The sequence below is a fragment of the Lepidothrix coronata genome, unplaced genomic scaffold, assembly GCF_001604755.1.
Source record: "Lepidothrix coronata isolate B3197 unplaced genomic scaffold, Lepidothrix_coronata-1.0 Scaffold164, whole genome shotgun sequence".
In the NCBI taxonomy this organism is placed as follows: Eukaryota; Metazoa; Chordata; class Aves; order Passeriformes; family Pipridae; genus Lepidothrix; species Lepidothrix coronata.
The window spans coordinates 47250-68032 of NW_016690344.1; the positions used below are offsets into that span (position 1 = coordinate 47250).

A 20783-nucleotide genomic window follows, 5' to 3' on the forward strand; every position below is an offset into this window, starting at 1 on the left:
CTTCAGTTGTTTCTAACTGCCCTTTATCAGTATGTAATGAGATGATTTCCTTATTTTGATTTGTTTCTAAACAGTATTGTAACTCATGTTTGGCATAGATACTGTACAAATAGTTCAGTATCTGAAAATCTGCTGTTGGTGCTCAGGTGTGGACCATTTCTGAAGGTGAATGTGCTGTGCTCACGTTTGTACAAGACTTTGTTCTACAGAATTATATCACTCTTTCCCTGTACACGAGGAATGAAGTGTATCTGGGTATGCAGATATCAAACAGTCTCATATACTGAAGAAAATCTTCATATCGGGATGCTAATTAAGCATTCTTTTGTTAAGGAGATAATTTCTGATGCATCCTAGGTGGAATTCTGTGCTGGTACTGAATTTTAACACAGAGATAGCTGTATCTAACAGAGCATATTGCTCAGCTACAATCTAGTCTTAATTTCTTATAGCATTTCTTTAGTATTTCAGTTTACTGTGTTGGTCTCAAAAGGGTAGAATCTACAAGTACAGTTCAGAAACTAGGTGTAGACTAAATGAAACTTGAAATCTTGGCAAATATCTTTTACCCTTAAAGTAGGAGGGTGTATTATGAACCTCAATATACTGCAGAGTGCTTGGTTTGTAAATGGACACCCAATGTTATTGCTTATATAAGATAAAAGCTAAATGTAGTAATTAAAACAAGTGGGTCCATTTGTCAGCCAGTTCTTTGAAAAGGTGGCAGCAAACAGTGAATATCTTATATAGGAAATTATGCTCTTGTGGTAATATAAGGTATGCTGTAACTTAGTTTATAATGTGAAACTATCTTCTACTTGATTAGTGGTACTCGTGTTCAATGCATGAAGGATGCTGAAAAATCTTAGGGTATGCCATTTACCTAATGCACTGCATTTTATGCATAGCATTATTCTGTTAAAGGATCAGTTAAGTTGGATCTGAATATTTTAAATATAACTAAAGAGTCCTCGCATATCACCAGCTTTTAGGGGACCTGTCCTCAGCTACTGAAGTGGTGTGTGTTTACTAAAACCTGATTTTTTTTTTAATAGTAGTTTTAGTTCTTGAGCAGTACAAACCAATGAACTGTACAAAACGAAGCAGAAAAGAGTATCAAATCTTGGTTTGGAATGCAGTCGGTAGGGGAGAATGGATAGTTAAATGCATTTGATGGAAATCAAACATGAATAGGCATATTGAGGATGAACACTGAAGCACTGTGCTTCAGGACACGCTCAGTCAGACTGTCAAGTTACCAACAATTAACCCTCTATTTTCAATTTGTTGCATACATTTAGTTTTAGCTTTTAGTTCACCATTTCCAAACTAACTCTGCTACCAGATAGGAAGAGAGCTGTCACTAGCTGAGTGTTGGCAGAGGCAAGGGCAAGTTCAGAATGCATTTCCTTTACAGTATAAGATACATGCTTGAATGAACAAAGTGTATATTTTCTTACCTTAGCGAGCCAGGTAGAAAATACTTTGGAAAATACTTAGAAAAGTTGCCTGAGTATCTTAAGCCTGAGGAAAAAAAAAAAAAAAATCATGTATGTTGGAGGCATCAAGAAGGAGAGTTCAACTGTAGAGCAGCACTTACAAAATTCTCTCCTAGCTTTGTAAGAGAACAGTTTTAGAGACTGGGATATAATTTTTATGTTTATGGATCCTGCGGAGCACAATGTGAGGAAGAAAATGCTTAAGTTGTTGCAGGAGAACAGAATGTTCTATATGGCCTCTCAAAGCTTGATGCAAATAAAACACTGTTGGCAAGTGTGTAATAACTCCCCTAGCACCATTTTCTTCCCTTAGGGTTTTTGTACTCATCCTCCACAGGATCTCAGAAAAGTCTACAGAAAAGTTTTTTCTCTGGCATACAAGAACCCTGAAAAGCTAGAGGCAAGCGAAATTTGCTGGAAATACTTAGATGACTGAGGTCTGTCTTCCTGTGTGTATCTTGCTGAAAGCTGTTGCTGCTGTCAGACAAGCTTTTGTCTGAGCTGTTTAAGCTCAGTCTGCTGCTGAGCAGTCTACGAGGAAACAGTTATGATGGTCAATAGATAGCTGTGTGATTGGAGCTGGACAATTAACTATTAGCACACACAAATAGCTATAGGTTTATTTGTGAACAGTCTTTACTTTTCCATAGGATTTTCAATACTGTCATGTGGTAAGTTTATTAAAATTGTCTCAGTTGCAAATGCCAGTTGTTCTGGGAGGTTAAAGATTAAGTTTAGTACTACTGTACGGCTGCTATAATCACAGTAGAGGCAAAGGAAAGCAAGTTCTTTGGTTGATGATTTAAAGCTGTTCTTTAGGAGCTGTTACCCTATTTCAACCAGTCCTTACTAAATGGAATGTAGACTCTACTGCGGATAAGAGGTATTTATGTATCCTAACATTAATTTGTTTCTTTGAAACTTTAAGTAATACAGATTTTTAATACCTAAAGCAGATAGTCAGCCCAGTAGTGTCTAAAATAATACTGTAGTCTTTAATTCATGTGTTTCTGTAATCATATATTCAATATAATACATTCTGTGTTGTCAGCCCTTTTCACAAAGCAACATTTTATGCCTTATGGTAGTATAATTGTGTGATACATCTGTGTTTTACCTGGGCTTTTAATTTGTTACAGGATATAATTAACGCTTTAATATGACTAAGAAAGTGTCTGTATATGTGCTATACACTAATTTTTTGGAAGCTATTCTTAATGATGCAGGATGGAAGGATGGCTCTTGCCATGTAAGTGCATTTTACAGCCATTGGTTCCAACTTAAAAAAAATAATTAAAATTACTTCCTCCTTAGTCCCATGAAAAGGATGCTTCAAATGCTTCCACCTCCAGCTGTTTTCACTAGTGGTTGGCATTGGCTAATGTACCTTTTGCCAGGGTCAGCCCTGGTTCTCTATTCTGGCTGGGCCATCACCTGCAGCACAGAGGCCTCGGCACAGGCTAGGGGGAGAAGTGCTCCTAGCTCTGCTGGAGCAGCTGAGCAAACCTATTACGTGGCAAACACTTTTCCCTGCCTGCTGGGACTGCGTGTTACTTTCCCACCCCAACGAAGCTCAGGAGCCAGTGCACCCTTGGTTTGCATTTCTTTCTTACCCAGGGGTTGGTCCTTTACAAAGTGCTGAGTTGCCTGAGAAACGGAGATAGAGCCTTCCTAAATCTTTGTTCGCGAAGCCTAGCCATGATCACGATGATGATGAGTTGCCTGAGCCAACACTGGAAGGCTGAGCAAGGGTGGCCCTGGGAGAGGAGGATCCCTAAATCCTCTCAAGGATCTTCATGTATTTGTTAAACTATTCTTCCGTTATTTTGCACGTTTTTACAATACTTTGGGAAAAACCTAGGGTTTTCCCTCAGAGCAGGTATGCTTCCTCCTGGGTTGGAGGTACGGCTGTGCCTGGCAGCCCGGCTGCCTCCGCCCTCTCCCCCGATTCCCCCTGGCTCCGGTGGATGCCCGGCTGGGGCGAGAAGAGAAAGGCCAGAGGTGCCCTCAGTCTCTCCCAGGTGGATCCCGGCTCCTGCGCGCCGCCAGCCCCAGCGGGGCGCGGGCGGTGGCGCGGCAGGCCCCAAGCGCCGCCCCGGCGGGCGGTGTGACGGGCGGCACCGCCCGGCCTCTCTCGCCTACCCGGGCCGTGGCGGCCCCGCTGCCGCCCTCCCCCGGCGCCGCGGCGGGCGGGAGGATGGAGCAGGGGCTGTCCGCCATCACCCTCTACTGCGCGCCCGCCGCCGGCCCCGCGCCCGCCGTCGGCGCCATGGAGCCCGAGCAGGTGAGCGGAGCGGCGGGGCCCGGGCGCTGCCGCTTCCGCAGCGGGGCGAGGCCGCGGGAGGTCCGGCCGGGGGTGGGTGGCGGCTGCGGCCTGACCCCGCGGGTGTGTGGGGCGGGGAAAGCCCCCTGTTCGTCGCCGGGGCGCGAGGGCCCGGCTGCGGGAGAAGAGGGCGATGTGTCGGCCGGTCTGTGCTCCCGTCCAGCGCGCTGTAATTACAGCCCGCACGGCGGGCGCGCGTGTCTCCGGTGTCTCCTGTTCTCCGGGGACAATGCCTCTGACAAATGAGCCTGATGAATATTAAAGCGAGACAGGTTTCCACTTCCCTCCGCGCTGTGAAGTTGGCGAAGGCGTGGGAGATGGTGAGGGACAGCAGCTGTTAATTACAGCCCAGCCCGGAGCTCGCCTGTCCTGCCGCGCCTGCCCCTGCACCGGCCGCGGCTTCGCCCTGGGTGTTACAGGCGCTGCCGCTTCACTGGTTATGGTGCTTTTCCAAGGCTTGTTTATTCCGAGGGTGTCTTACAATCGTCCTCTGACTCTGTAATTTTGTTGTCTTCTGTTTGAGAAAGACTCATGCTGTTTAATTTGAAACACAAGGGTGGAAAGCCGGGCAAGCATTAAAAAACACCCTCACTGAAACCTAAACAAACTCCCCCCAAAACCCTAGCCAGAAAAACTAACACAAATTAAATCAGTAAGGTAGCCAAGATAGCATAGTAGAAATGCTTTTCATTAACTAATACCAGCCTTCTAGGGATTAGCAGTATCAGACCAGTAGATCTGTGGAAATTGAATTACTCATCTTTTTGAGCAAAAGTGGACATCACACACTTTGCCATTTTTGGTCATAATTTCTCTCAAGAATTCCTTCATTCGATGGGTTAAAAGATGCAAAAAGGAATAATGCAATCTCCCTATTGCTTTTTGCATTTCTTCTTCCTCTCCTTTGTGAAACTTTATATTATTGCATCACCTAATATTAGTTACTGTGTCAGCTCTCCTAGCTTACCTGCAAGTGTCCAGGCACACCTTTTCCTTAATTGTAGTTTATTTATTTTGACTATTTATTAGTCTATTTTAGACGTAGACTGAAATTCTATTGTGCTGATTATTGTACCAACACTGTCGAAAGATGCCCTGCTCTCTCTCTATTTCCGGCCAAAGGGTGAGATAAGAAGGTGAGTGTAAAGAGAGTAAACAAGGAACAGCAGTTTCAGATGCTGACTTCCTGACAGGCAAGGTTTTCATGTGTGCCATAAAGCCAAGAAAAATTCCAAGAGGACATTTAAAAAAAAGAGGAAGTTGCTTTATAGTGTTTGCCAAGGACCTTAACAATGTCAGCTAGCGTGGTGAAAGCAGAAGAGTGACAGGCCTTCATGTCAAACAGATACCAAAGTAGATACTTCTTTGATGTGGGGTTAAGACAAATGCCGAGTCTTTCAAGACCATATGATGTGTTAGAGAAGGACAGGCCAGTGGAAAAAAAAATGTGGTCACAAACTTGACTAAAGCCATGTACTGAAAGAATGATCTTTGTAAAAACTTCCTGAATTGGAAAAGAAGCTCAAATTCGTGAAGGAAGATCAAAAGTATAAATTCTCAAACAGGAAATACTGTAACATTTGAGCTATAAAGTGAGTCTAGCTGACTGCTCTAGAATAGATCTGCATTGCCACTGTTTTGGAAAGATAAATAAATTCACTGATCCTGAACTTCCTGCTTGTAACTGGGAGAGTTGGCTTTTATTGACAGGTAAAAATGAAAAGGATAAATGCTGCAGTGATAACTAAAACCTACACACGTTTGTTGACTAGGTAATAACCAAAGCAACAGCTGATATTTATTATTTTATTTAATAATTTACGAATTGGAATCAGATTTGTTGTTCCTTGATGTATTCTTATTGTTTTGAATTGCTGCATTTGTCTGAAACGTTGTAGCAGTACCAGCTGCGCAGAGCTGCTTATTGTGAGTAGTGTAAGTGAAGTGTGGGATGGGTGTGCAGGGAATTAAGGGCTGCTTTTTCAACTTTGAAACATGAACCATTATTTTTTTCTAAGTTAAAATATTTGAAGCATTTCCATTAAACAAGCCAAAATGAGATGAAGAGACTGTGCCTTTAGAAGAGCTCTAAGGAGGGACTCATGTTGCTTGCTGTTATTAATCACAGTGATATTTATGATGTTGTGTTAGCAAAAAATAGTGCTCTGCAGTACTGTGACTAAACATGAAAAACAGCGTCATTGTATGATGCCAATAAAGGAGCACAAAGTGTTCATAAAAAGCTGGTTCTCTGGTGCTTTTTGCACCAAAAAATACCGAACTGAGTCACAGTAAGTGGTACCCACTTTTATAGTGGCAGCACGGAGTGCTCCTTATGCTTAGGTTGCTTCACTGTTTTCAGCATTCATATTTGTGTAGCTTTTCTCTGTTCCTAAGGCTGATAGACAGCAGAGTGCACTGAGCTCCAGATAGTTTTGTCTTTCTACATGAAAATCTGAATCTGCATGAAAATACCATGCTGTTTCAGCTGAATTACCCTAGTGAAAACTTGCTACTGAATTCTGCTCTGCTCCTCCAGGAAAATGCCTGAAATGTGCCACTGTTGCTAAAGAAATGCAGGGTGGGGGAAGCTGAGATGACTTGCAGTTTTGAGGAGCCATGGTACGAGGGCTTGGAGAGATGATGAATTGGTGTGGTTCTCATCCACACTGTAGAGCTCTGCACGTGATCTTTCCCTCCCTCTTCTCTGTGGGCATGAGAAAAATCTGTGGTTGGAATGAAGAAAGCCATTCGGCTCCCTGCGGCCCCCTCCTGCCTCTCTCTCCCGTGCCCACTGTCTTTCCCAGCTAACTAAGCCTGTTTGCATTGCAAAGCTGTTTTATGTAGTAGTCTAGCATGAGAGATGGGAGTGGTGATGCTGCGCTTGCAGTGATTAAGGGATGTTTCACAACTGTGTGATAAAATATATTTTTTTATTTATAGTTTTGATTTGTGCTTTGTGTAGATCATTAAGTTTTGCATAGGGAAGAAGTCAGAATTTGAAATATACCCATTTTATGTAACCTGGATTCTGTATGTACTTACACACGTCATTCCTTACGATACAGTTTCAAATTACACGAGCTCATGCATTTTTAAAAACCTTCATGGTACATTAAAAACATGTGGCTGGCATTTCCTAACCTCTGTGGCCTTCTCTACATGACAGAAGTGTTTTCAGAACAGTTTTGTGCATTTGATACAATAGTGTCTGAAAACTCTACCAAGACAAAGGCTCTGTTTTGATAGCTACAATACAAAACCTAATAAATACTAAAATTCTCTTGCTGTAGGAGTTACTAGCCTAAAGAGTTCTTGATTGGCCTTTGAATTAGAAGTATATATTTTTAATGCTTGTGACCCAAAGACTGCACTGTAGTATTCAGCAACTGGAAGAACAAAACCAGATATTGTACTTCTCATTTTATATGTCCTTAGCCACAGAACTGAGCGTTGTCCTTTTAGCATGGTCCCTTGTACTAATTGTGGTTGATGATGAAAGCCCACAGGGGTAGATTCCTTGATGCATCTTTTTAAAGCTTGAGCCTGGCTGCTTAGTTATTCAGTTCTCTTTTGTGCTAGAGGTGCCTGCCTGAGCTCACAAAGGTGGCTACAGCCTATGAACTATTTTATTAATTTCATTAGATATTAATTTCAAAACCAACAATACTTTTCAATATTAAATCTTATATGCTTACCAAATTATTTAAAGAAACACGCCCCCCCCCGAAGTTCCTATATAATGCTGTGCTTTTTTGGAATAGATGTTTTTAATACCAGCTTTCATGCTGAAGTAAAGGCACTTACCTTTTTGTTACTTTTAGAGAAGAGATCAGTTTTTACATATCTGCACACAAAATTGTGTGAGTCTTATTTTTTACCTACAGCCAAGCTCTTTCAAATGTTCACTGCATATGCTGATTAATCTAAAATATTTTAAATATCACATTTTTTAAGGGGAAAATTTCCAGCTTCAGAAGCATCTACTTAGATAATGATTTTTTTTTCTTTATAGCAACTTGCAAAGGGAGATGGTGGCTTTGAGAATGTGGAGCTGGGTGTCATAGGAAAGAAGAAGAAAATTCCAAGGAGAGTTATTCATTTTGCAAGTGGAGAAACAATGGAAGAATATAGCACAGATGAAGAGGAAGATGAACAAGAGAAAAAAGACCTGTTGCCACCAGTAGATCCTGTAAGTATTCTGATTGATACATTGCTACTTCTGATTTACCGAGTAACTATCAACATTTTATACTTCATTTTTTATGTTACAAATCTGATTTAGTATTCAATATTAAAGATTCCATTGATATGTTTGGCTTTAGGAACTCAGAAACCTGTGAGAAGTATTCTTGGGAAGTTTTGTCCTAGAGTTCTCCTCCACTAAAATAGCCCTATTAATTAGAAGTAGGTTTAATTTCTTCACTGTTCCAGTTTGTCCTTTCCAGCATTTCCCTCTCTAATAGTATTTGCTTGGTATCTCCTTGATTTGTTTTAAAAAAAAATAAAATGTGGGGGGACATTTGTTTGCTTGTGTTTGTTGACAGTGGAGAGTTGAACCTGTAATTTAGACTTACCATACCAGCAATTTGATATAATTAAAAGAGCATAGAAGGGAAAGAAACAGATGACTTGCAGAAATAAAGGAAAACTGGTGTAATTCATGATGTATAAAAAACAAGTTCTAAAGGAGCTGCCTAGTCCATGTAGGTAATGTTCACGTGTCTTGTAAGATGTTGAGATGTTGCTCAACTTGTGAATGGAGTTTCCTTTGTTGGTTCAGATTCAAGTGGAGACTCAACAATTAAAGCTGTTGCCATAGTGTGTATTGTAGCTTCTAAAGTACATTTTCCTTTTTTCTCAATGATTCTGGTTCTATACTTAGAGGTAAAATGAAACATATAATCTGTTTTATTCAATTGGCCTGTTTAATAAACTATTTTGTGGTGATAGTGTGATTGCAGAGCTCACAGCTGTATGTGCTAACACTGGCAGCAGCAGCTCCCCACCCTCTAGCAGTCAGTCCCAGAGAAGACACACATCCTTCTCATCATCTCTCCATGTGACCAGTCTCATGTTTCTTTCATGACAGCCCCAGAAAGTGGTGTCCCAACTGCTTCTTTACCCTCCTACAACAATTCTTACCCAGTAAATTGGGTCTGCAGTCCTATTCCCTTCCTGCTGACAGGGCTCCCTTCCTGGCCCTCTCTGGGCTTGGATGCCTGTACTGAGCTGGAGACTCTAAAATTGGGTCCTTCCTGATGTGCTGGAGTGTGGTCAGACATCCAGGAGTCATGGCTTTGTGCAGCAGCTAGTCTTGCCTGGTTGCACGCTGGAGGCAGATGCTGGTGTAGAGCTGTTTGTTCCCGCACTTGAAAGAAGAGTCCTTGCACGCACAGAAACCAGTGCACTGCTTTCTACTTGACATTGTTGTTGAAAGGACTTCTGCACCATCATTTGGCAATCCATAATTAAGAAATGTTGAAGATTTCTATTTAAAGTAGGAGGCCCTGTATTTATTTATATGTGCATCCATCCTGGGAGAGCTTGGCTTTGTTGAAGGGACTGAAGTGAAGCGTTTGATTTTCTGCTCATGTTCTTCTGAAGAAGTGGTGAACCGTAAGAGGTTTGTTTTGGGGAGGACTGTCAATAAATACCTCTTTTCCCCTCCGTAAAATGAATTTATCTTGGAGGAAAAAAGAAGGGGGGTTGAGGACTAAGCTGCAGTAAGACTATGGGAATTTAGCTGGGATTGGGGTTTCTAGTGATTCACAGGTGAAGCTGTTGCAGTGCATCTTGTATGGATTGATGGCAGCATTCTTGTTCTTGCTAGGCAGTTCTTGTATACAGCAAAAAGTAATATTAGCCTGAGAGCAGGTGGGATATCATCAGTATAAAACATATGAAGTTTATAGTCTGAAAAGAAATGTCTTATAGTCACAAACAACGAGTAAGATGTTAAGCTGCTTTGCTGTGTGCTGGGGTTTTTTTCCTCCTTAAGGATCTTCTCGAAGAAATTAAAGAACTGTGAAATTTACTGCATATTATGGTAACGTTCAGGTGTCTTCTGAGTCAGATCTCTTCCCCACTGTGTGGGTCATGGCAGATATCCATGGATGTCTAAGAGATATTTTCCCCAGTTATAATGAGCAGGGGACCAGATGGGTATAATTTTTTGGTGCCATTTCCTCGCAGTAGAAGAGTTCTGCTGTGGTGCAGCGATGGAAGGCTCATGAGCCTTGGTGTACATGTTGTGAGGGCAGAGACGTGCATGCTGCTGTGCAAATGAACACTTAACTAAAGAGCCCTCAGGTGTGCACAACAGCCAGGAACGCTACGTGATTGTTCCCCTACTTTCCTAATACAGATTTTTTTTTTCTGAATACCAAAAAGTATATTGTATGGGGGAGTTAAGATTGCTCTATTCTCCTTTTATAGTTTATTAAATCCTTAATTTTTATTACACTTTCTAATAAAAGGACCCCCCAAACCAGAATAGTTTATTGTGGAGCACAGTATGCCTTATTATGTATTGCTTCTTACCTTGACAGAATGAACTTGATTAGAGCAGGAGTTGCCATTAAGTGAGGTTTACTTTATCTGCTGCATGCTTCGTGTATCCCAGCTGAGCCAGACAATTGAAGAAATGTTAGTCCAAGCTGAGCTTTGATGTTTTAGCCAACAGCTGCTTTAAAAATGTTTTTAATGTAGGATTTCTATAAAAGCAATTAAATAGTCTGTTTGCTGAGACCAGCATGTCTAAAACTTATCTCAGTTGGGACACAAAAAAGTATGTTTGCAAGTAATAGCTGTTTCTGGTCCAGTTTATTTTTAGAAAAAGCACATTTAATACTTTGAATAGAAACTTTGCATCATGAAATTTCAAAGCTCAGCTGGTACTGGCTTCCTGGCAGCTTTTGAATGAGTTTAAGGGAAACAAATATTTTGCTGTGTTGTAAAGAAATGTCTTCAGTATATACCTTGCTTTGATTGTGTTTAGAGCTAAGCAGGCAATGACAATGTCTTTCTTACTAGGCAAAGTAGTATGTATATGTCCTGGTAATATGATAACCAAGCACTTGGTGTGGTGGACTGCTACCACTCAGAAAAAAACAAATTCTCAAAAAGAACTGGATTTTAAATTTTGCTTTGAAATAGCTTCTGATACTTCTGTAGGTCAGCACTCAGTTCATTAGTATTGTTCAGTGGAGTGTCCATTCTGTAGTTTTTTGGTTTTTTGAATCCAGAGCACAGGGTATTCTTATTTTTTAGATAATAGCTTTCAGTATTATCTGAATGTTCTCAAATTGAAATTGAAATGCTTTTATAGCATAAATGTTTTGAGTCTTCTATCTTAAAATTTATATGTTTGCACTTTATGTGTAAATTTCCTTTTGCTTTTGTCTACCAAAACTTTATTCTGTATTGATTAAATTTCCCTGGCCTGTTCTAGAAGATAATCCTTTTGTTTATCCCTGGAGGGACACTTGGTATAAACTCTTTGTTGTATTCACCTATCACATGAGGAGGCAGAAGGTGGAGTGTCTTTGCAGAGGAACTGTAAGCAATATAACTGTTGGTGTGATAACCCTAGAATTCATCCTGAGAAACAGAGCAACAAAGCTCCAGAAGAGATTTTATTTTTTTAACCTTCAATGCTCAGAAAGATTGAAACACATCCTTGCAGGCAGATTATCTTGATATCCTGTAGTTAAAAGGCCCATAACTTTAAATAGCAAAAAATCCTCTCTTGAGGACCATCGAACTCTCTTTTTCTTTCAAGAATTTGGGATGAAGGAGAAAAATAAGTAATAACTACTCATGATATGGTAGAAGCTCTTGATGAAGGATGGTGTGTGTGTTTCTGATCTTGTTTTCACTGGCTTGTCTTAGATGCCACAGTTTTATATGATACATTTACTGAAGGACCTATTATAGCAATGAACAGTCAATAATTAAACTAATTAAAAACCTATCTTGGCATAGTAAACAATGGAAAAGCATCTATTTGGTGGTGTATATTAACTATTATATACAGGATTTGTTTTTTCTTAAATCAGGAAATTATTATTTTTCCCATTTTGCCATTTTCTCTGACAAAAAGAAACACTACGTACTTTGGAAAGTGTAAGTGTTAGTAAGAACTGAAATCTGCCAAAAATAGATACAAATGTGGATTGTTTAGGAACATGGTGCAGTTGGAAGTTCAAGGGACCATGTGTGCTCCCTTCAGCAGCCCCATACTAGGAAACAAAATCATGTTCTGTTGTTGAACCAGAGGCCCCTTGGTTTTATCAGTGGTTGAATCCATTGTATTAATTCCTATTTAAATTAAAATTGTGCATTAAGTTTTTTTGTAATTTAAAAATCACTTGTCATAACCATTGTGTTTTCCATTGTAAATGACAAAATAAAGTCAGGATAGCTGCGTAATATAATTAAGCATTGTAGAAACATATACTTAAGAGACTGATGGCAGCAGAAATACTGTTCCCTTACAATAAACCAGTGTACTGTGTTTCATACTGCTGCCCCTTGTTTCCATTCAAGAAATACAGTATTACTGTGTCCTCGAGTTGATTAAAGACTGAACAGGAAGGCTTCTCTGGCTGGCCAGAGGAGGTTGATGTATCTGAGTATATGGTTCTACAGGTCTGTAGGACCTGACTTGGGTATGGTTTTCCAGTTTTCAGCTCAGTGCATTAAAGCTACTTCACTGACTAGGATTGATTAGTTTGTACTGAGCCGTTGCTTAACAGCCCAGTTCATATCACTCGAATGGTTCTGGTTTCTCCAGTACCAGTTCTTGCCTCACATTTGCCATTTCTGTTTCCATCTCCGAGGTGCTCTGGGAAGCCACCCAGATTTACCCTGAGGAAGTAAGTGGGGGATGGGTGAAAAAAGAAGATGATTGCTTGAATGCATTCCCTTGTTCCTGGCTGTTCCTGGTGGTTTTCTCTCCAAGCCATCTCCTTTCTCCTTTTGAATTTGTGTGAAGTAGCTTCTCTCATGGTTTTATATTGTCTTTTGAGACCCTGGAAAGAATGTTTCTTTTTAAATTGAGGAGACTGGCAAAGCCTCGCTTGGCAGGGGTGAAGAAGTGTCTGGTTGGGCTTTGTCAGAAAGCAGAGATTCCCATGAAGCTGAACTTAAAAATGCTTCTAATGTACCAAACTGATTTTTAACTGTGGTAGGGGAAGAGTAGAAATACACAGAACCTCTGTGTCTGCTGAGCCTCAGATGTTCCCTACGTTTGTGTCTCCACAAACTTGTTAGAATGTTCTGGGTTCAAATTACTTCTGTCACATTGAAGTTCAGCCTGTCTTTTTACTCTTAAATGTTAAGGGGGTTCTTGTAGCTTCTTTCTTACAGGGCACAGCAGGCCTGTGTTTGTCCTGCACACTGTGTGAATGCTTTTTAACCCTGTCACCTCATCATGAAGGATTGTACAGAGCCCTGTCAATGCCATTATTTGCACCTGTGGCAACAAGCTTTTCCAGCAGTTTTTTTGACTTCTTCAGCTGAACAAACTCCTTGTTAGCCTGTCTGCCAACTGAGCACATAATCAACAAGCTGGAGGTGCTTTTGTGCAAGCAGGATAGCAGCTGGTTTTGCTTACACTTTTACCTTGGCAGGACATTTTCCATACCCACTGCCAAAAAGATATAGCATCTGGCTTTTTTTCAGCTTACCAACTTGAGTTTCTGGCTTGAAAGACAATTTATTGCTGCACTGATTTGTAGTGACTGTGCTTGGAAAGCACGGAAGTCTAGTAGCTTGTGTACATGCATACTGAGGCTATACCAACTAGTCTCTCTAGCTGTATTATTTACAGTAATATTGGTTGTCCTGTAGAGATATCTATTAAATAATATCACAGAAAAAAGTTATTATCAAAGAGTTCTTAGCAACACGTTATAAATATTTATGTAACTGAGTAGAGCTAATGTGTTTTATTTAATAAAAGCTGACACTTTTAATTGCTACTTTCCACAAGAAAAGTACTTCTACAGAGATCTTTTCTGGGGGATACATACATAACAAAGAGGTTGCCTGAATACAACATCCTGTTAACTATAAATATGTTTTAGTTCAATATGAAATTTGAGTTTCCCTTTTCACAAAAGTGAAAGCCTACAGTTTTTTTGCCGTTAGCTTGGAATCTGCTTTTCCCCTTTTGCTTTTTATTACACAGCTTGTTGTTTTATTTTTTTTAAGAGATACAACCTCTTTCTTTAGTGAAAAGCATAGCCTGAGTATGCTCGTTATTTTGTAATTAATTAAATTTAATTGCTAAACTTTCTTTAAGTTACTACGTGTAAATATATCAGTTTGTCTGGAGGCTGCAGTATTTTCTATGTGACCGTGAATATACCATAGTCATGCAAAGGGCAATTCCTCCTCTTTGTCTTCCTGGCCTGCCCTTCCTAAAGAGTCTGTATTCCTCCAGTGCAGCCCTCCAGTCCATTCACTGCATCTCTGGGGTCCCAACAAGATCTGCATACAGATCTCTAATTTCTTATGTTTATGTCCCATGTTGTGTGTCTTAGTGTTCAGGCACTGCAGAGACACTTCCTCATGTACATGCAAATTCTTGAGGTGACCCCACTTGAGCCCTGTTTTATTCACTTTGTGTTCCTCCTTGTTTACATCACCCCAGGTGCTTTGCTTGTCAGCCTGTCCATCTCTCCCTCAGAGCTGCAGAAACTCTCTCCCTCCCTCACGGCTCTTGGTGTTATTTTTGAGGTGCAATTTCAAGAGATAATTCATATCTGGTTTGTAAAGTTTGAAAGCAGCCTCTTGCTCACAGGTTTGAAGGTTTGGTTTGGTTTTAAAGAGTCTTTTGCAGTTCACTCATCATTGTAATGAGGAACTTCTTGGCTACCTCACCTCACTTCTTGGCCTGATGGGATTCAGAACATTATGGAAAGCTCTTTATAGTTATAGAGATTGAGTTGGATGCTTGTCATTTCCCAAGTCTGGGAGTGGAAAACAAAAACCACGGAAACAAATTTTCCCAGAGGTAAACCATGGTTATATTCAGATCTTATGGTGATACTTTGCTTTATCTGTCTGGTCTAGAGTTATTTTAAAGCAAAAATATTGTGGCAGCTGGCAAACAGGAAACACTGCAAATCTTTCCTCTCAAGCTGTTTTGCATGTATTATTTTGTACCATGAACATACAGCTATATGTATTCATACTACTCTTGTTCCTACAGACAACGCTCACCTGGGGACCCTACTTGTGGTTTCACATGCTGCGAGTTGCAACATCAACTTTATCAGGTATTGCTTTATTTACTGGTAAACCAGTAATGGAATATTGAAAGTCACAGAGTTACCATGGCATACTGTAAGTCATCTTTGGGCTCTACTTGCTGTTTTTTCAAAAGTGTAAATCAACTCTGTTTAATCTGTGGAGACGTACTGTCTTACCTCAAGTACTTTTTTAAAATTTTTTTACTTTCAATCACCAGCTCCTGCATGGAAGAATGAACAGAAAATACTCTTTTGATCAAAACTTTTCCCCTTTTTCTTCATATGAAGATATGTTGGTGTTGGCAACTTTCTATTAGGTTTTGCATGGAACCATTTTGTGTGATGTTATCTGGAAAGAATGCTGTCTGGAATAATTAAACTGACAGTTTTTCTGAAAAAGACAACTAGAGATTATCCCAAGAACACATCTAATGTGCCATACAACGAACATCTGAGGTTACAAAATAAACAAGACTATTGTCAAGGGTCTTAAACTTTGCTTAGAAATTCATTTGACTCGTGGACCTCATAAAATTTTGCTCAGTTTTAAAAATGCTTATCCTTGTCTGTGTTTTTTCCAAGGTGTAAAGTACCTTTATTGGGTTTTTTTTGACAAATATTACGGAGTTTCTGTCATTGTACACCTAATTTTGAATATTTCTAAAAACTATTGGCAGTCTGTTTTTATTAATTAACCTATCCTTATTTTGAGAAACACTTTAATGTACAGTGTAATTCTATTCCTTGACACATCTGTTCTTCATACGCAAAGGTAGATGCTGCTTTCCTTTTTTCAGAAGTGTTTTATGAATTTGAAGATTACTACTTTCTTCTTCCCACTTCAGTTTTGGCTCTTATATTTGCAATTTGAACTAGTCTTTTGCACAAAAATGGGGATGCCAGGATATCTGTAAGATTAGTTATTGTGAATATTCATTGAAGCAGTCAATTGCTAACTTCTGACTTTTTTCCCCTGAAGATGACTAACTCATTTGCTTCCTTAGGGCAGATTTACAATTGGAAGTGCAGTACTTTTGACTTCTTGCTTGCCTTTACTCAAGAACCAGTGCTGTAGCCATCACCATGGTAAAGAGACTGACTGACACAAGCCCTCCCTGTTCCATACTTATGACTGTGCACTACCTGCTTTAGCACAGTAGTGCTGCATGTAGCCTACAGCTTGAAAACTGAGACAGCTGAAACCTAAATATTTTATTAATCCATTAGTATGCAACACAGAGCATTGTTAAAACTGACTTGACATATGCACATATCAATAAATGTCTAGTTTCTAGTACCACTAGATTGAACTAATACAGCTGATACCCATGTATTGTCTAACGTTAATTTTCAGTTAAAATTCAGTTAAAGATTTATCCTTTAACTGATTCTTAGCAAAATGAACTTAGATTCAAAGCTGAAACTAGCAGAATACAAACACTACCACCATCTAGATTTTCACTGAACTTCATTTTCTTCTCCTTTTTTTCATTTTCTATCTTAAAGAACACTTATTAGTATATTCAGCTAATAATTACCTATAAGTAGATTAGCCTTGCAGATTTTGGTTTTATCTTTTCAGTGAAGTAGGACTACGGAAAACCCTTCAGGAAAGATAGTGAGACTTTTAAAAATAAAATGGTGCTTAAGAATTTTCTTCAAGATACTAACCATATGTAAATCTCTTTTTACTTTTTAGTATGTGACTTCCTTGGGGAAAAGATTGCATCTGTTCTGGGGATAAGCACACCAAAATACCAATATGCAATTGATGAGTATTACAGAATGAAGAGAGAGGTATGTGTGTGAGATAGGGTTTTTGCACTCCTTTTCTCCCAACTTACCTTCCCTAGTATTTTAAAAAATAGTATTTGTATTCTAGCATTTAAATGAAGTTTAAGACCCCCAATTTCAGCTTGCCTTCAGTTTTCATTTGATGCATGGTTAATGCTTACTTAGCCATCAGCCTTTTCTCTCCAGCTTATCAGTCCTAGATGGCTGGGTCCTGACCACTGCTCTGTTTGTTTCTCTTGTACAATGCATTTTCAAGTCAACAGTGTGGGAAAGTTGGATGGACAGTTTTGCTGAACACTATAAGGAGGTGGCTGCTAGCAGTATACTTTCCAGCTCTACAACTTGTTCAGCACGGTGTCAAGGGTAAATTGAACAGTTATGCTACCACCATAACTGGACATGACTGAAAAGTAGCCAGTGCTTTAGGCAAAAAATCCCAAACCCTTAGTAATCTTCATTTGGAAGAGGTGGAAAACATATTTAAAGCTTTATTACTTATTTTTTGATAGCTGTTATTGAGAGATGAAAAAACTTTAGAGAAGGTAGACCTATCCCTATTGCCATTAACTAAAAACTGCTTATCTAGATATATGTCTTTTTTTGCTTTGTTTAAAATGGTTTGGTTTTTTGTTCGTTTAACATGGTTTAATCCTTCACTTGTGGTGATTTTTTTTCCATGATGGAAGTTCTGGAATATACCTCATCTTATGATCAGGTAATGACTGTTTTCTAGGAGAACTAATGTCCTTGCCTTGTAATAGGAACTGGTATGCTCTTATGGAAAGACTTCCAAGTTAATGTAAATAAGTGGTAAATAGTAGCATATGAATCTGGTTATCTCTCTAGGAGGAAGAGGAGGAACAGGAAAACAAGATGTCAGAAGAAGCAGAAAGACAGCATCAGGAACAGCAGAACAAGCCACAAGCTGAAGCTCCTGTCCAGACAGACCAGCCTGAAGCAACAGCATGCTCTTCATTCGTGAATGTAAACTTTGAAAATGAAGGAGATTGCCCGTCCACTGGGAAAAATAAACAAGATGTAGTTCCCGTCCCTCCGTAAGTGTAAAGCTCTGTATAATGTAGGAAATAAGAACTGTCAGGTGTCACAATCTGGCTATAAACAGGAAAATAGGATTATACTTGTTCAGTGAAATACAACTCCTACCATTCTTATTGATCAGGAGAGAGCTAGGCGATGTCAGTTCTATCTGCCTAATAAAGGCTGAGGCATTCTGCCAAATTGGCACTTCAGTTAAAATGAAAATTGCACTACAAACATTTGGTCTAAAATTGAATGTGTGAGCTAATTTCTGTGTAAAGCAAGTAAAAATGTCTTTTCTTTGAATTGCTGTGTCTCTAACACCTGTGGATTGCAGAGGCAGTGCTGTTTCCTACTTCTAAACACCTGTTTCTGATTTGCACATTGTTTGCAACTCGGCTCTCTATGAATAGATTAATAGGAATTAATATCCTGTAACTCACAATAATAAGAGTCTGATTTCCCCTATTTATTGTCTCTACTGTATGCATGTATTTTTTTCTGTTGTTAACATAAGAGAAACTGTTAGATTTAATGTTAATTAGATTTAAGGGTCCATTGACTTTTTTTATCTAAAAAAAAAACTTTCCAGGGGGCTATAAACACCCTTAAGAACTTAGTAACAAGTACCAGCACTCTTGGAGGCTGATAGTGCTCAGCTGCTCCATTCAATGCTGTAGCAAAGTACAGAACTATTGTAAGTGTAAGACATTCCCACTATAAGTCCAAGAATTAAGAGATCTACGTGCTTGAATGCATGCTCTCAATGGTCCTGGGAAAGAAACTAAAGTCTTGCTAAATTATATTGAGTGCACTGGACACTCTGTATGGTACCAGTCTAGAACTATGAAAACTTTTTCGGACATAGATTACCCAAGTCCATGTACTTGAGCGACCTAAACAAACTATGTGTTTAATGTTAAATTACCAGTAAGGGATGTGCCATTGCAGGTATTTTTCTCCCCTCTAGCACAGAATACTAAATAACGAGAAACCACAAAACAAACTTGTGACTCTTTCCTTCTCTTAAATAAACAGTGTGTGTTCTGATACGGCACATGCAGCAACAGTAATTTTTATTTTTGTCCCAAGTGAAGTGCAGGTAGCTCCAAATCAAATACCAATTAAGATGATTTTACTGAAATGACTGTTGTACCTGTAGCTGGTAGAAGGTGAATGGTTTACTTTGCAACAACCAGATGTCAGTGCCCTAGGCATTTTCTATGGAGAACTGTTGGGGGTAAAGGAGCAGAGAACCTCCACTAGGTATAGGTACTATGGTACCTATATATACATATTCATATATATACGTATGTATATATATATATACATATACATATATAGAGAGATACATACCTATACATATAGGTACCATTACTTCTGTCCTTGAGATTTCCAAAAAAAATTTTAAAAACAGTCCAATGTTGCATTGGGTATCATCACATGTTCCTGGCCTTGCTTTCACTGCCAACTAACTAAGGAGCCTGATGCAACACCACAGGCCAGATAACTTGGCTATCAGTTTCCAGAGTTATGTATATCAGACACCCCTCGGCCTGAACTAGTGTCCTGGGCAGCACAAACTCCTCCTCTCATCTATCTGCACCATTCCATCACTACAGAAAATGTGAGGAAGAGGATTCAATCATCATCTCTTCTGTTTTGATACTTTGCCTCTTTTTGAATTTTAAGATAGAGGGTGCTGACCACAGTGTAAAATCATTCCTTAGCCCTGAACATGTGCAAAGGAGAGCTTGGTTCAACACCTGGGGAATACAAAGAAAACCAGCTTGTTGAGAGTTCTTTTACTGTCAAAGATAAAAAGCCTCACGTTGCTTGAGTAATACCTTGACAGCTGAAGGATGCTTCACTTTTCTTCCAAGAAATTAATGTCAGTTGGTTTTTTTACCTTCTCTCCCTACTATTTGTTGCATCAGAAATACTCTCACTGCCTTGGGTTTAAACTTCTTTGTATAAAATACTCTTATTACTCACTGTGCCTTAACTTAATCCTTCCTTCAGTTTTTTGCAAACTGTATGAAAGTTGTTACTTTCATATTGGTTTAATTTTTCTGTAAATGCATTAATTGGTTATTTTATATTTAATATAATTTTTGAACTGGAAGTTGGTTATGGCTTTTCTTTTACAACTGTGTGGTCTTTGAAACTTTATGCCTGTACATAGGTGCCTGTTCACTGTTTACATCTTTACTAAGTCACACATCCTGGTTGAATATTCAGGCACCGGAATTCAAAATATCATTCTACCCCACCCCTTCCTTAAGAGTCCCATGTAGTACTCTGTGTGTTCAGCACTACCTCAAACTAATAAATAATGCAGGACTGCAAACACTTCTGGCCTGGAGCTATTGTAATCCTACCTGAAAGCTGAAACATTTCTACAGCTCTCTTTTAAAGAGTTTCACAGCTGTAACTACTGCTGCAGCTCAGCTGTACAATTAAGTTAGATTACATAAAATACTTGCACGGGAGGTTAAGTTGGTGAAAGCCTCAATACAGGTGTTTGGATTAGTTTTAACTAGGCCTAAAGCTACTGCAGTTTTATTTCTGTTAATAAATCTCTTAAAAGTCAGGTAACTATTCAGTCAGTTCAATGATTTATTTATCCTTTCTGTTAAGCCAGTTAGAGCTGGATATGTATAGAAGAAAAAGGCCTAAATTATTATTCTACTGAAGACTGCTTTCACAACAGAGTACTCAACAGTGCTGTCATTAGAGGAAGCCATACAGAATGCAGTGGGAGGCTTGGAATGGCTGAAGACACCAAGACACCAGTGCTGAAGACACCAAGAACCACATCCTTACTTTCAGGATATATTCACACTTAGAATATCATATTTAAAAAAG

General features: G+C 39.4%; 1 protein-coding gene across 3 annotated transcripts; it reads left to right on the top strand.

Moving 5' to 3' along the window:
• The first annotated feature begins 3626 nt into the window (after positions 1–3626).
• On the top strand, positions 3627–20267 carry FAM177A1 (family with sequence similarity 177 member A1). Of its 3 annotated transcripts, none has more exons than XM_017829393.1 (5): positions 3627–3783; positions 7838–8014; positions 15044–15110; positions 16783–16880; positions 17724–20267. In XM_017829393.1, exons 1-5 carry the CDS (start codon positions 3697–3699, stop codon positions 17934–17936), a joined length of 642 nt encoding a protein of 213 aa, XP_017684882.1. In that variant the 5' UTR covers positions 3627–3696; the 3' UTR covers positions 17937–20267. The 3 variants fall into 3 exon arrangements, with proteins under 3 accessions (XP_017684882.1, XP_017684883.1, XP_017684884.1); XM_017829394.1 differs by lacking the exon at positions 3627–3783 and adding an exon at positions 4059–4142; XM_017829395.1 differs by lacking the exon at positions 3627–3783 and adding an exon at positions 6424–6444.
• Positions 20268–20783: the final 516 nt, after the last annotated feature.